General features: G+C 42.8%; 1 protein-coding gene and 1 non-coding gene across 3 annotated transcripts in view; both read right to left on the reverse strand.

Annotated features, from left to right (window-relative positions):
* The window catches only part of AKAP10 (A-kinase anchoring protein 10), a 60,150-nt gene that overhangs the window by 25,310 nt on the left and 20,418 nt on the right, over positions 1-14,422 (reverse strand). For both annotated transcript variants that reach the window (XM_041001549.1, XM_041001548.1), the window contains exons 5-9: positions 9,610-9,708; positions 7,769-7,853; positions 7,030-7,153; positions 5,965-6,101; positions 3,700-3,844 (exon numbers count right to left, since the gene is read on the reverse strand). In XM_041001549.1, the coding sequence (XP_040857483.1) occupies positions 3,700-3,844; positions 5,965-6,101; positions 7,030-7,153; positions 7,769-7,853; positions 9,610-9,708 (590 nt within the window). The remainder of the gene's footprint in view (positions 1-3,699; positions 3,845-5,964; positions 6,102-7,029; positions 7,154-7,768; positions 7,854-9,609; positions 9,709-14,422) is intronic.
* LOC121170624 lies at positions 10,254-10,360 on the reverse strand. The gene has a single exon (XR_005886041.1). It is a non-coding gene; the product is annotated as a U6 spliceosomal RNA (small nuclear RNA).

Below are 14,422 nucleotides of genomic sequence, written 5' to 3' on the forward strand. Positions count from 1 at the left end.
GGCAGGCAGGGTCTCAGGGTGACTGGATTTGGGGTCTGTGCACTCACAGGCATGGCGGGGGGTGAGGTGCGGATTGCTTAAGGAAGGGGTTCTAGGGATGTGTGGAAGGAAGGACTGCTGAGGACAAATGTGGCAGGTGAGGAGTGACTTCTGGAGGACTTTCATCAACCAGGCTACAGCATGCTCCAGAGCACTTGCAGGTAAACGAGGGGGCTGAGACCAGGTGGCTCAGAGGAGGGAAACATGAGGACTTTTCAGGGCCAAACCAATGCAGCTACCCACAAGGGAGTTCTGAGCTGGGCTCGTTGATATCCTACCAGCGCACATAAAAGCCATGGCTGGGGGGCCTGCCTGGCAGGGCTCAACCACAACAATTGCCAGAGAGTACTGGGCAGGGTGTAAACGACATCAGACAGGACCATGACACTAACTCGCATGCAAAAGAACCAGGTCTGGGAGCAGATTCTGTGGGCGACTGCCAGACCTGCTGATTTGCTCAAGAGCTGGCAGTGATGACAGGCTGTGAAACTCATCAACACTCATGGGTGCTGAGGTTGGGAGCAGGTCGGGATACTCCAGGCTGCAGCACTCATAGGTGCACACAAGGGCCGTGTTGGATGAGCCGGGCAACAACACCCACCAGCACACACAAAGGCCAACATGGGGGAAGGGAGAGGCAGGGTGGGGCAGACTGTGCTGGCATGTGAACCAGGGGTGGCTGGGCTGTAGCAGCCAACAGAAGAGCCAGAATGGGGTAGGCCGGTCAGGCAAGGCTCCTGATTCTACCAGGACAGGAGCTGGGCCAAGGATCCAAGCGTGTGCGTGAAATCTGCCACTGGAAGGTGACCTGACTGAGATTAGGGAGTTTCTCTGTAAGGACATAGTACCTGCAGGTGGGTGCAAGAACCAAGACTGCAAGCAGCCCAGACCAGGCCAGTTGTGGTACCCGCCAGCGTATGTGTGGGTCAGGTCTGGGGGTGGGCCAGACGGGTCCAGTTCATAATACCCACTGGCAGATGTAAGAACCAGGACAGAGTGCAGGACAGGCCGGGTCTGGCCGCAACAGCAGTCAAGTTCGCATTAGGGCCAGGACTGGGGACTGGCTGGGCTAGGCTAGGCTAGTGTACAGCACCCACCAGCATGAACTGGAACTAGGGGCAGGCCAGACCAAGCCAGGCTGCAGCACCCACCAGCAAATGCCAGGGTGAGGCAGGTTACACCAGACTAAGCCACAGCACCCACCAGCACATGTGACACCTGGGCAGGAGGAGAGGGAAATTCCCTGCTGGGCCACTGCTCCTGCTCGCAAGTGTGAGAACCTGAACTGGAGCAAGATCAGGCTAGGCAGGGCTACAAAACCCATTAACCTGCCTGTGAGCTGGGTTAGGGAGACAGCCAGCCTGGGCTAAGCAACTGTATCCACTGGTGGTGCATGCATGAGCAAGGAGGAGTGCAGGTTGGTCAGGCTTTGCCGCATCATCAGCTGGCAAGTGCTGGGAGTAGAAGAAAGTCTTGTCAAGCCAGACTGCAAAATTACCTGGAAAATGCAAGATCCAGGGATGGAGTGGACCCAGTAGGAAAACTGGATAGCTGCAGCTCCCACTGGTGTGCAGGAGAAGCAGGGCTGGGGGTAGACCTGGCTAGATAGGTGGTAGCACCCGCCAGCATAAATGTGGGCTGGATAGTGGGGTCAATTGGGCTGAGCTAGGCTGTAGCACCCACTGGTATATACAGAAGCCGAACAGGATGTAGGACAGACTGGACCAGTTTGCTGGACATACTGTTGTGTGCAGGAATTAGGACTGGGGGAGGTTGTGGTGGGGTGTTTGTGGGTTGCTGCAACTGGATTGTAGTTCCTGCTGGTGTACATGAGGGCCAAGTGTGTAGTGGTCAGGGTTGGGCTGAGCTGCAGCATCCATTGGTTTATGTAAGAGATGGAGCTAGAAACAGAACTAATCCAGCAGCTGCAAACACCAGTATTGTATACAGGCGATGTGGGTGATGGACTGAACCAGATTCCGTACTAGCTGTCATACACAAGAGTCAGGTGTGGGGGTCACTTCAGACAAGGTTTCTCTGGGGACCTCCCTGACCCCCAACTGAACTGCTAGACTCCAAACTCGAGCCATGGGGAGAAGTGCAGTATCTCTGGTCTGACTGAGGAGTGCATGTGTCAGAACAGGATTTCCTCAGCTACTGAAGATAGTGCAGTGGACGCCATGTCCAGATGTACATGGGATATATGGCAGTCTACTGATGCCTTCAGAGGACATCTAGTACCATAGCAAAGAATGGAGGGCAGAATAAATTGCATGATTCTTCCAGTCAAGTGTTAACAGCAAGTATCCATTGAGTGGAGACCCTAAGATGGACTAAGTCAGCCAATGGACCTTGGAAGGATCTCCTCATCCTTGGACCAACAAAATCAACAGCATTTCAGAACTATTGAAACCACGTGAGCAGTATTCTCAGAGCATGCTCCACATCAGGGACCCTAGGATGACATTGGGTGGCCATCCTCCATCTCTGGGTACTGATGCATTTAGGATGCTGGGTGTGGCTTCTCTCCTTCTCTCTCCCTTCCCCAGATACAGGAAGGAGATAAAGAAAATTGGAAACAATGGTCTCATTCACTTTCCCCTATTCCTTAACCTTTCCCACCCTAATCAGTGGATTTCCTACATGGAAATGCATCCTTCTCAACTATGTAAAAATTACTGAAAATAAAATTTAAGAAAATTAAAATAAAAAAGATAATAGTTGACTTATTTCTTTTTGGAGAGGTAAAGAGAGCTTCCATATATTGGTACCCTCCCCAAATGACTGCAGTGGCTGGGAAATGGAAAACTGAGAGCCTGAACTGCATCAACACTCCTAACTGTGCTGGCTGGCAGGGATCTAACTGCTTCAGCCATCACCTACTGACTCCTAGAGCTGACATTAGATGGAAGCAGGAAGTAAAGGTCTGAGTGGGACTCTAACTGAACCCAGATACTCTGATAAGGAATGCAAGCATCTTAACTGTAGGGCAAACACCTGCTGCATTTAACATCTTTACATGCAGTATGTAAAGAAGCATCTTACACGTGTCATTTTAACCCTAAGAGTGCCTTTGAGGGTGAAGGCGTGGCTGGGCATTTACTGCGACATTGTGTTAGTTAAGGCACCCATGTCCCAAATCCAAAGTGCCTGGGTTTGATAACTAGCTTTGGCTCTGCTTCTAGCTTCCTGTCATGCAGACCCTTCCAAGGCAGTGGTAATGGCTCCAACAAGCACCTTCCTGGCGCCCCATGAGAGCTGGCTTCCATTCCTGGATCACAGCCTTGACCCGGATTCTATTCCTGGCTGCTACAGGCCTCTAGGAGTGAACCAGCAGATGGGAGCTGTGGCTATCTGCCTCTCTTCAATAAGCAATGAAAAAATATTTTTGAGGTACTTAATCATATTATCTTAATTTCAAAGATGAAGAAAAGAGCACTCATAACTGAACTCAGTAGCCAGAGGTCACCGAACCCCCACCCCCTCCCACAGGTTAAGATTAACACATACCGATTCAAAATCAAAGCCCATGCTCTTAATCACTGTGCTACACTGCTTCAACTTTCCACTGGCCTGCAGGTTTGCTTGTTCCACGTTACATATTCTAGGTTTCAGCAGTAAAAGTTGTTGCATTTGAATATTTTTCAAGTTCTTGGTTACCTTCTCCATAGTGGTCCAGGCCTGACGTAACGGAGTTGTGAAACAGTTAGGGAGTGGCCCACCTTCCCTGCAGATATTGGATTCAATTTCTAACCGGACAACATCATCAAAGCCAAGAGGATGTGTAGCTTGGAGCGAGAAGTACCTATGGCAGGTAGACAATCAAAATAAAACCAAATTCCACAGCAAGCAGCAGCAATTTGGTGGGGGGGAAGGGGGGCAGGATGGGCACTAAAATGGAATCTTACATGAGGCAACGTGATTGAGCTTGCAGACCCACAGCTACAGAGCTGGGCGACAGCAGCTCTGCTATCACCTTACTGCCACTTGCTGCAAACTATCTGGGTTAACTCCTTTCCTTCTTCTGCCAATCATTTTAGCTCTTGCCTAGCCAGCTCTAATGGTGCTTAAGAAGCTGGAAGGCTGACGTAACAACTGAGGCAGAGAAACCAATTACACATTGAATGAATGCTTATTCACTCTTCAGCACCTAGTAGACAGAAATGAAGTTACAAGAAAGTAAGGGATGGCTACTTTCCCTGAAACGAGATCAGGAGAGATAAACGTACAGGACACAATGAAAACATACCAGTACAGCTAGAAGGCAATTGCAGCAAACAGTAAGAAATTAATAATGATAGCACTTCAGGTGAGGTGAGTGGATATGATACATTCAGACAGAACTAACAGCAATTGCTGAGGATGTAGTATGAAAAAGAATCAACAGTTTTCATCCAAAGATTTCTAACTGAGGGGATATAATGTAGTTAGGGTTGTGGAAAGCTGATGATGACATGAATACAATAAAAAGGTATTAAAAGCAGAAAAAAAAAGCCTCTATTTTCTGTCTCACAGAAATGCTTCTTGTACAAGACTGTGATGATGCAATCATAAAATACAAGTAGGGATTTTAAAGGTCAAATTTGGCATAATTAACTTGGAAAAATGCCCATGCTAGTGTGCTATATGGCAATCTTCACCGCCCAGCAGCTCTCAAGGTGCAAATGAGATCGTGCGGTGAGCGTGGTCTCTGCTCTGTGTGGTGAGCGAGCTCCAGCCAGGACCTTGCTAACGCTACTATTCCGTTCTAGCATAAAGGAAACTCTTCATTGAAATCAGCATTTTTATAACAAAAAGTGAGTCTCCCATGATGCAACTCAGTTGAAAAATATCCCTTCAGGATTTGAATTTCTACATTGTAAACTCTTTACTTATGCTATTTCAATAGCCATAAATTATTGTTTCTTATATAATATCTTCCACAAATAGGATGTATTAGAATGAAGACTGGAGCGAATGTTAAGAATTATGTTTCAGTCCAAGTCCTGCTGCTAACTTGCCCTGCAACTCTGAGAAAACCCTACCTTTCTGGGCCTTTGTGTCCTTATCTACCAGACAGGAAAATCAGACTAGATCCCTAATCTGGCTACTCATCAGAATTACCTGCCATGTCTTCCAAAAATAGACTGCTGGGTCACACCTCGAGCCTGCTGACTCAGTCTCCTCGAGGGGCAGCAGAACCTATTTTTAACCAGCGTTCTGGTGATTCTCACGCAGCCCGCACGTGAGCCTGCACACCTGGAGGCTCGGCAACCGCTGGCCTAGATGCTCTGAACTCCTGTCTAACAACTCGGCAGTTCTTCTCTATCAGGTTACCACCTTAGCACTCATTTGTAGCTACAAGGAACAAATTACTTCTCTTTACCCAGTAAGGGGAGTTGAATGAAGGAAGTTAAGGAGCCACTCGCAGTCATTTCACTTATCTGACCACATGTTTTCAACACTGTTCACTGTTAGGTTCTTCTCAATTGTTTTCAGTGAAAACTAATGAAAAACTGTTACTCGTTTGGTAAAGTGGATTTGCACAAGATACAAGGCATGGTGCCTAGATGCTGAAGTCCCTACATAATGGATTCCAGTTGGTTTCACCTTCCTTATTGCTTTGGTTACCCACACGCATGCTTCTGCCCAGGGCTGTTTCCCCAAGGATCTTTGCCTTCTCTGGTTAGTGAAACTCAAATTGAGGATCCAAATCAAACTTTTCTTCGGCAAAAGCCCCCTTGAGCGCCATATATCATCAAACTGTCTTCCTATGATAAAGTCAACAGGAGGTTTGTCCTACGACACCCTGACCCTGAAAGTTTTAAATGTACCACTCAAACCGTTTTTACGGTCCCCTATGAGTTTATTCACCTTTATTTCCATACACACAAACTCTCAATAAATATCTGTCAAATATTAAAGGCATCTATCTATAAAACTCACTTGTCATATAAAATCATGGCATCATTCTGTGCTTCCTGTCCATCATACTGGCCCTTTTTGGCAGCAAGCTGAGACTGGAAGTTATCTGCTGCCAACCAGAACTGTAAGATATTCACTGCATCTTCTTTTTCCATGTACTAGGAAGAAAAAATATAAAAGCGAAAATAAGGTTAAAAACAGATTTCTCTCACCATCTCCAATCTATAAGCCCTAAGTATTAAAATGCAAAACATAAGCAAAACCCAAAAAAAAATCTCTCTTCAGTTAACACTAGTTAGCAACTTAGTCGTTTGAGATTGAAAAGTTAAAAACAAACATTTTTTGGAAGAATTAACAACCACACAGTTGGAGAGAAACTTAGTGAATTGGTACAGTAATGTCTCACAAACGGTAGACAAATCAAACCTTCTAAACCTGATTGTTTCTATCAATCCAAAAGACATAATCACCTGAACAAATGCAGATTTAAACTTGGCAATGAAAGGGAGTAAAAGAAAAGTCAACTGGGTAAGTATTCTTGTGAAGAGGCAGACTGCAAGAGTCTAAGTAACTGCCTTGTGCGATTGGGAATCCTTCTTGCTACTGTACAATTTTTTTTTAATTAAAAAAGAATTTCATTTGCTGAAACCTAGCAAATATATCTACTAAATTATGCCTCAAAGAGATGAACATACTCAGTGGCTGTGGCAACTGCTTCACTGAGAATCCAACTAAGCAGCTGACGTGACAACGATGAGGCTATAGGGGCAATGCACGGATTTGCTATTAAAGGCTTAGTCTGCAACTGTTTGTGCACTGCAATCCAATGGTTTCTAAAACAGCTCCAGATAATTCAGAAACAAGCACTGCCTTCTCTTATAAGCAGCAGTTTAGCTGGGTTTACACAGAACGGTTTTACAGCAAATTTGTATGCTCTCATTTGATTAGCATGTCAGTAAAATGCTCTTGCCATCAGATCAACTTCATGACCCATGCATGGATGTTATTTTCGGGTGACAGGCCCCCAGCATTTACACTTTAGTGGCTGGAATGCTCTAGCAGCATGAAAGAAAATGCAGAATTTACCTCAGAGAAATAAAAGAGGGCTGACTCACAGAACAGGATGTCAGCCAGGTAAACAGTCCCACTGGTCAGCACTTCAATCTGGTATTTACAGAAATGGTGACTTCTCAGAAAATCACTAAAGTGCCTGCAAGTAGACAAAAAGGGAAAATTTGAAGACCAAAGAAAGCACGGCACTGGGACACACAGACTCTTTCCATTCTGTCTCTGTGGTTATCTGAAACAGTTTATTAGGTCAAGGCTACTTCACTTCTTGTGATACCACTTCTGATCCCTTGACCTGTAAGGAATCTCTCCCACCTCTTACTGATATTTAACACAAGCTACCTCATATTACAGTAACCAAAGAGCATGTCCTTTTTTTTTTTTTTAATTAGGCTGTAATTTCCTTGAAGTATTCCAGCTAGCATATCTTACATAAAGCTTTCTTTCAGTAAGTACTGAATAAATACAAACATGCTTTTCAAGGACATGCAGCAATCATTTATCTGAAAACCCTCTGAAGTTTCAACAAATTCAAGTTAAGCTTAAAGCCTGTGCTCGGCAAATTAAGCTACCCAAATGAAGACACGCATTATCTGATAGTCCCAAACACCTTGGAATGACTTCCAAACTCAAACTGTTTTAATGTAGGAATTATAACAAAAACTAGAAATCATTTTATTTTTCACAGAATTCATGTTATCTACATTTCCGAAAGACTATTAACCTCACAAAATGTGAAAATATGAAGCTAACATACTCTTGCTCCATTGCACTGAAGACTATGGACTGCGCCAAAATGAAACAGTTGGGATCAACCTGTCCATCTTCTCCACAAATCTTTGCTGTAAAAAAGAAAACAATAATCATTACATTTCCACCAAATTTAAAACATACACATTTTAAAACCCCAATGGGAAATACCAAAAGGGCATAAAAATAAAGATCTTAAATAAAACTTAAGAAAACTTAGCCGACAGTGTGAGGTAGAAAGTTTCTTTAAAGCATGTGTGCAATTGATTCTCGGCCTTTTGGCTAAGATCAAGTGTAAAGCATATGTGCAAAAGCAAAAATAAAAAGTTAACGGCATAAAATGAATTTGTAAACATTTAAACACACCAAAAACAAAATAAAAAGGCAAATAAAAAAGCCGTAGCATGTGTGAGAAAAGATTACTATTGTTGTCAGCATTGCGGCACAGCCCAGTTAAGCAGTCTCCCGCCTCCACTTCCGATCCAGCTCCCTGCTTACGGACCTGGGGAAGCAGCAGAGGATGGCCCGACTACTGGGTCCCTGCACCCACATGGAAGACCTGCACGGTGCTTTAGGTTCCTGGCTGCAGCCTGGGCAACAACTTTTTCTCTTTTTTTGTAATCCATGAAGTACTCTCTTTTTGTATTTTGTAATCTGAATTCCTTTTTAACGGATTTAATGTGATTTGTAGATACTTTTCTAAGAACATAATGGTATTGATACTCTCTCCCTCCCTACTTTTCGGCCCTAACACTAAATTTCTAATGAATAAAAATATAAAAGCTACTGTTAGCATTTCTGGAAACATAACAATATTTGTTAGATGAAAAAATGAAAGACTTTTATTAGTCAATGCCAAGGTCATTCTGACCTACCAGTAAATGCTTTCAAATTATTTACTGTGACCTACAGAGAACCATCATGTATACACGCATATACAATGGAAGCAATGTCCTGAAATTATATTTGCTCTCATTAGTCCGACACTTTGACTTTTGTAACCTAGTATTTTCGGGGGGTGGGGCTTGGGGGCAGAGGAACAGGCCGTAAGGAAGGCTGGTGTGAGTGCGCGGTGAGCAAAGCAGCGCCAGTGCAGCCTAGCGGTGAGCTACGGACATTTAACTGTCAATCCCTTCTGCCACGTCTGACCTTGTGACAGAGTACGTGACTCCTCTGTGCTTCCACTTCCTCACTGGTAAGACAGTATCTAGATTTATCCCATATGGTTATTACTCTTTTTAAGATTTATTTATTTTTATTGGAAAGGCAGATGTATAGAGAGAAGGAGAGACAAACAAAAATATGTTTTGTTTGCTAGTTCACTCCCCAAGTGGCTACAATGGCCAGAACTGAGCCCATCTGAAGCCAGGAGCTTCTTCTGGGTCTCCCATATGGGCACAGAATCCCAAGATTTGGGGTCATCTCCTATTGCTTTCCCAGGCCATATGCAGGCAGGGAGCTGGATGGGAGGTGGAGCAGCTGGGACGTGGACAGGTGCCCATATGGGAGCCTGGCACATGCAAGGCAAGGATTTAGACACTAGACTACTGCACCAGGCCCCCACCCCACATAGTTCATTAGAATATTAAATTAGTTCAACCATGGAAAATACTCAGAATATTGTGAGACATACCAAGTGTTCAATAAATGTGTTATTATTGCTGCTGCTATTCAGTCTCAAATCTAAGAAAGTCAGTCCACCATGTTAGAGAAACAGATACAAGAAAGCATCTGAAACAAACTATGAAATGGGGCTTGTTATATTCTAGGTTCTTAAAAAATCTCTTAGCCAGTGACCAAACAGGTCCGGTCTGGCTTTGTTTTCCCACAGCTTCCGGTGCTGCTTACCTATGATGTCATTCCTCATTGCTTCCGTAATCGGTATTGGTTTAGCAGCATCTGGGGATATATATTTGGTAAAAGTATTCACGGCATCTTGCTCTATACCTGAAAGGGAAGAAGCAAACACTTCAAAACTCAAAAAGTAAACTACACATTTGTCATGACAGCAAAGAGCTGGATTCTGCACCTGCGCTGGCATCCGATCTTATGCTGTTATTTTGGTTTAAGTCTATATTCAGAGAATTTGCTCTCACAGACATGGAGTTAGGAAAACAATTTGAACAGCTTTTCAAGGCAGCTATGCACATAAGCTTCTTTAATATTTTACTTACACTCAACAAACAACAAAAAATTTTTTTAATATTTGGAAGAGTTACAGAAAGAGGGAGAGATATATAGATACATCTTATGGCTGCTGGTTCACTTTCTAGATGGCTATAACCACCAGGACTGGGCCAGGCAGAAGACCAAAGACGTGGGCCACTTTCTACTGCTTTTCTCAGGCAATTAAAAGGGAGCTGGACCAGAAGAGGTCTAACAAGGACACGAACTGCTGCCACTATGGGATGCCAGCATCACAGGAAGTGGCTTTATATCAATTTTGATATAACACCAGCCATGACAAGTGGCAATTCCTTTTTTTTTTTTTCCTAAATATGGAACCCTTCACAAATTTGCGTGTCGTCCTTGCACAGGGGCCATGCTAATCTTCTCTATATAATTCCAATTTTAGTGTATGTGCTGCCAAAGCAAGCACAGTGGCAATTTCTTAAAGGTTAATTAGAACATAAAATCTTGGGTCCAGCATAATGACTCAATGGTTAAATCCTCACCTTGCAGGTGCCAGGATCTTATATGGGTGTTGGTTCATGTCCTGGCTGTTCCATTTCCTATCCAACTCCCTGTTTGTGGTCTGGGAAAGCAGTGCAAGCTGGCCCTTGGGCCCCTATGCCCATATGGGAGACCCAGAAGAAGCTCCTGGCTTCAGATGGGCTCAGCTCTGGTCACTGAGGCTATTCAGGCAGTGAACCAGCAGATGGGGAAATCTCTCTCTCTTTCTCTCCTTCTCTTCATTAATTTGATCTGCCTTTCCAATAAAAATAAGTATTTTTTAAAATTTTGATGATCTAATTTTTTTTTAAAGATTTATTTTATTTTTATTGGAAAGGCGAATATACAGAGAGGAGAAACAGAGAGGAAGATCTTCCATCCGATGATTTACTCCCTAAGTGAGCGCAACAGGTCGATGCTATGCCAATCCGAAGCCAGGAGCCTCTTCCGGGTCTCCCATGCGGGTGCAGGGTCCCAAAGCTTTGGGCCATCCTCCACTGCTTTCCCAGGCCACGGGCAGGGAGCTGGAAGGGAAGTGGGGCTGCCAGGATTAGAACCAGCACCCATATGGGATCCTGGGCGTGCAAGGCGAGGACCTTAACCACTTGCGCCACTGCGCCGGGCACAATGATCTAAATTTTTTAAAAATGTAAAATCTGAAACCATATAAATGAACTTATCAGATTCATATTAAAACGCATGATTTCCCTGTTTAATGAGTCTCTTGGAACTATGTTATAATCTTACACATTTCCTTCTATTTTGGAAAATACTAGTACCCTGATTTGTACTGATCTTCTATATGCAGACACATCAAATCAGACACAAAAAAAAGTAGTAATTACCCCATCAAAATACCACTGACAATTTTATCAGAACACCATTTAACACATGGTGGCATGGCAGATAGCTTTCCAAAATTCCAGTTTCCATTAGAAAAGTTTGAATTTATAACATCGGGCATCAAATGTATCAGCTATTTTCCTTTAAACAGCAGGCTCACGTCACTCATTTCCAAATAGTCAAATCTGAACAACTGCAGTTTGCTAGTAGGTATTCTTTTGAATAAACATAATGCTCCATTTAAAAAAAACAAAAAAGCTACTTAGCTCACAAAACACTCAACTTACAGGTGCTTTTCTTTGAATTCCCATTTCACCACATACATGAAAAAGGCATGTGTTGCCACCAGCATTGTGGCACCAGCTAGAGTCCTGACTTCTCTGCTAATGGGCTTGGGAAAGCAGTGGAGGATGGCCCAAGCGCATGGGCTCCCACCCCCACACGGGAGCCCAACCAGACTGCAGTTCCAGGCTCCTGGTTTCAGCCCAGCCCAGCTCTGGCTGCTGAGATCTGTTGGTAAGTTAACCAGTGGGTAGTTGAGCTCTTCCCCTCTATGTCACTACACCTTTCAAATACATGAAATAAATCTTAAAAATTATATATTTCAAAATTATAATCATTATGAAAACAGTTTTGACTGCACAGACTCCTACTAAAAGTCTAAAGCATAGATTAGCAGGAGAGCTTCTCCTTTTTACACAAAAGAAAATTTAGGTGTAAGAAAGTTAAATATCTTATTTGAATTTAAAAAATAAGGTGACTGGGAGTAAAGAGCTTTTGTATATGACTTCGGTTGTCAGCAGCTTAAGAGAGACTGTTGGAAGATGTTTAATGTAATTCCAATGGTAACCACAAAGAGAGAAGATACACAAAAGAAAATGAGAAAGCAGTTACAGCATGACACTACAAAAAAAAAAGAGAGAGATGAACAAAAGAACTCTAAGACAGTGATTACTAGTGATTAATACCACAGAACCTAAACATGTAAAGCAAACACTGACAAAACTGGGGAGAAACAGCTGGCAGGACACTTCAATACCCTACTTTGAATAATTGGTAGAAAAATCAAGCAGAAAAGCAATTAGACAGAGCTGAACTATGCAGACCTAACAGACATACATAGAACATCTTACCCAGCAGCAATACAGAGAAATACCTACAAAACATTCTTTAGGGCAGATCATGTTAGATCATAAAACATGTCTAAGATGGAAGTTATATCAAATATCTGCTTTAATTACAACAGAATGATTCAACAGCAGAGGAATACTAAAAATTGTTTAAACATGCAGAAATTAAGCAAAACGCTCTTCATTGATTCTTTGACCTTTCAGTTGTTGAAAAGAGAAATAAGAAATATCTTGAGATGGGCCCGGCGCGGTGGCGCAAGTGGTTAAGTCCTCGCCTTGCACGCCCGGGATCCCATATGGGCGCCGGTTCTAATCCCGGCAGCCCCTCTTCCCTTCCAGCTCCCTGCCTGTGGCCCGGGAAAGCAGTCGAGGACGGCCCAAGGCTTTGGGACCCTGCACCCACGTGGGAGACCCGGAAGAGGCTCCTGGCTTCGGATCGGCATAGTATCGGCCCGTTGCGCTCACTTGGGGAGTGAATCATCGGACGGAAGATCTTCCTCTCTGTCTCTCCTCTCTGTATATCCGCCTTTCCAATAAAAAATAATAAAAATAAATCTTTAAAAAAAAAAAAGAAATATCTTGAGATAAATGAAAATACAACACACCAAAACTTGGGAGAAGCAGCAAGAGTGGTAGTGGTACTAAGTGTTAAGTCTGTAATTACAATATCTATTTTAAAAAGAAAGTCACATATAAACAACCTAACCTTACAAAAGCTTCACAACAAGGCCCAGGATGCGACAGCTTACCTGGAGAATGCTATCAAATAGTTAAAGAATTAATGCCAATGCTTCTCAAACTCCTCCAAAAAAAAAAAAAATTTAAAGGAAGTACTTCTCAACCTATTTTCTGAGATCAGCATTGTCTATATATAAGCCAGACAAAAAAAGGAAAGAAACCTATACGACAATATCACTGAAAAATATTCAACAGATCAATTTCAAAGCATATTAAAAGGATCATGCACCATGATCACACAGAACGCACCCCTGGGGTACAAGGATGTTACATCACTCAATGTAACACAGGACATTGACAGAAAGGATTCAAAAAAATCACAGAATCATTTCAGTGGACTCAGGCACAGACGTGATGAAACTCAACACCGTTTTACAATAAAACCCCTCAACACACCAGGAATAAAAATTATTTGATGTAACAGAGACCATAAATAAATGCCCATAGCAAATATTATACTCTGTGGTGAAAACTGGAAGCTTTTCCTGTACGATCAGGAACAAATGAAGGACACCTGTTCTCACCACTCCTGCTCATAGTTAGTACCAGGAGTTGCACTGAGGACCAGCAGGAAAGGTGGGGAAACAGGATTCAACTTGGAAAGGAAAAAGTAAAATCATCTATTTGCAGAGACACAGAAAATCTAAAGATGCTATAAAAACAGAATACATTCAAAAAACTTGCGTGACACAAAATCAACAGGTGAATCAACTGCATTTCTCTATCCTAAATATGAACCACAGGAAAAGAAAATAATCTCATTTACAATAGTATCAAAAGAATAAAATACTTGGGAATAAACTTCAGCACGGAGGTAAAAGCCACACTCAAAACTGTAAAATGTGGATGAAACAAATTAAGAGAACAAATAAATGGAAAGACATCGGTGTTCACAGATTAGAAAGCAATATTTTTAAATGTCCCTAAACAGGCAAAAATACAATCGAGACAATCTCTATCCATCTGTAATGGCATTTTTTTTTACACAAAAAGAAAAAACAATCCTTACATTCACAGGAACTCACAAAGGACGACAAATGTCCAAAACTATCTTAAGAAGAAAGTTGGAGCTGGCATTGTGGCTCAGTGGTTTAAGATGCCACCTTGATGCCAACCAACATTAAAATCTATATTGAAATAACTGAATTTATCAACAAAGCACTGTCCAAATGGATAATGTGACATAATCCAAGTATATACTATCAACAAGAAATCAGCTACAAATAAAAGTACCCCAAAAATAAAGTAATAGGAAAGATATATGAGACCAGCGCCAT

This window comes from Ochotona curzoniae, unplaced genomic scaffold (assembly GCF_017591425.1).
Source record: "Ochotona curzoniae isolate NIBS_2020 unplaced genomic scaffold, NIBS_Ocur_1.0 scaffold_2453, whole genome shotgun sequence".
In the NCBI taxonomy this organism is placed as follows: Eukaryota; Metazoa; Chordata; class Mammalia; order Lagomorpha; family Ochotonidae; genus Ochotona; species Ochotona curzoniae.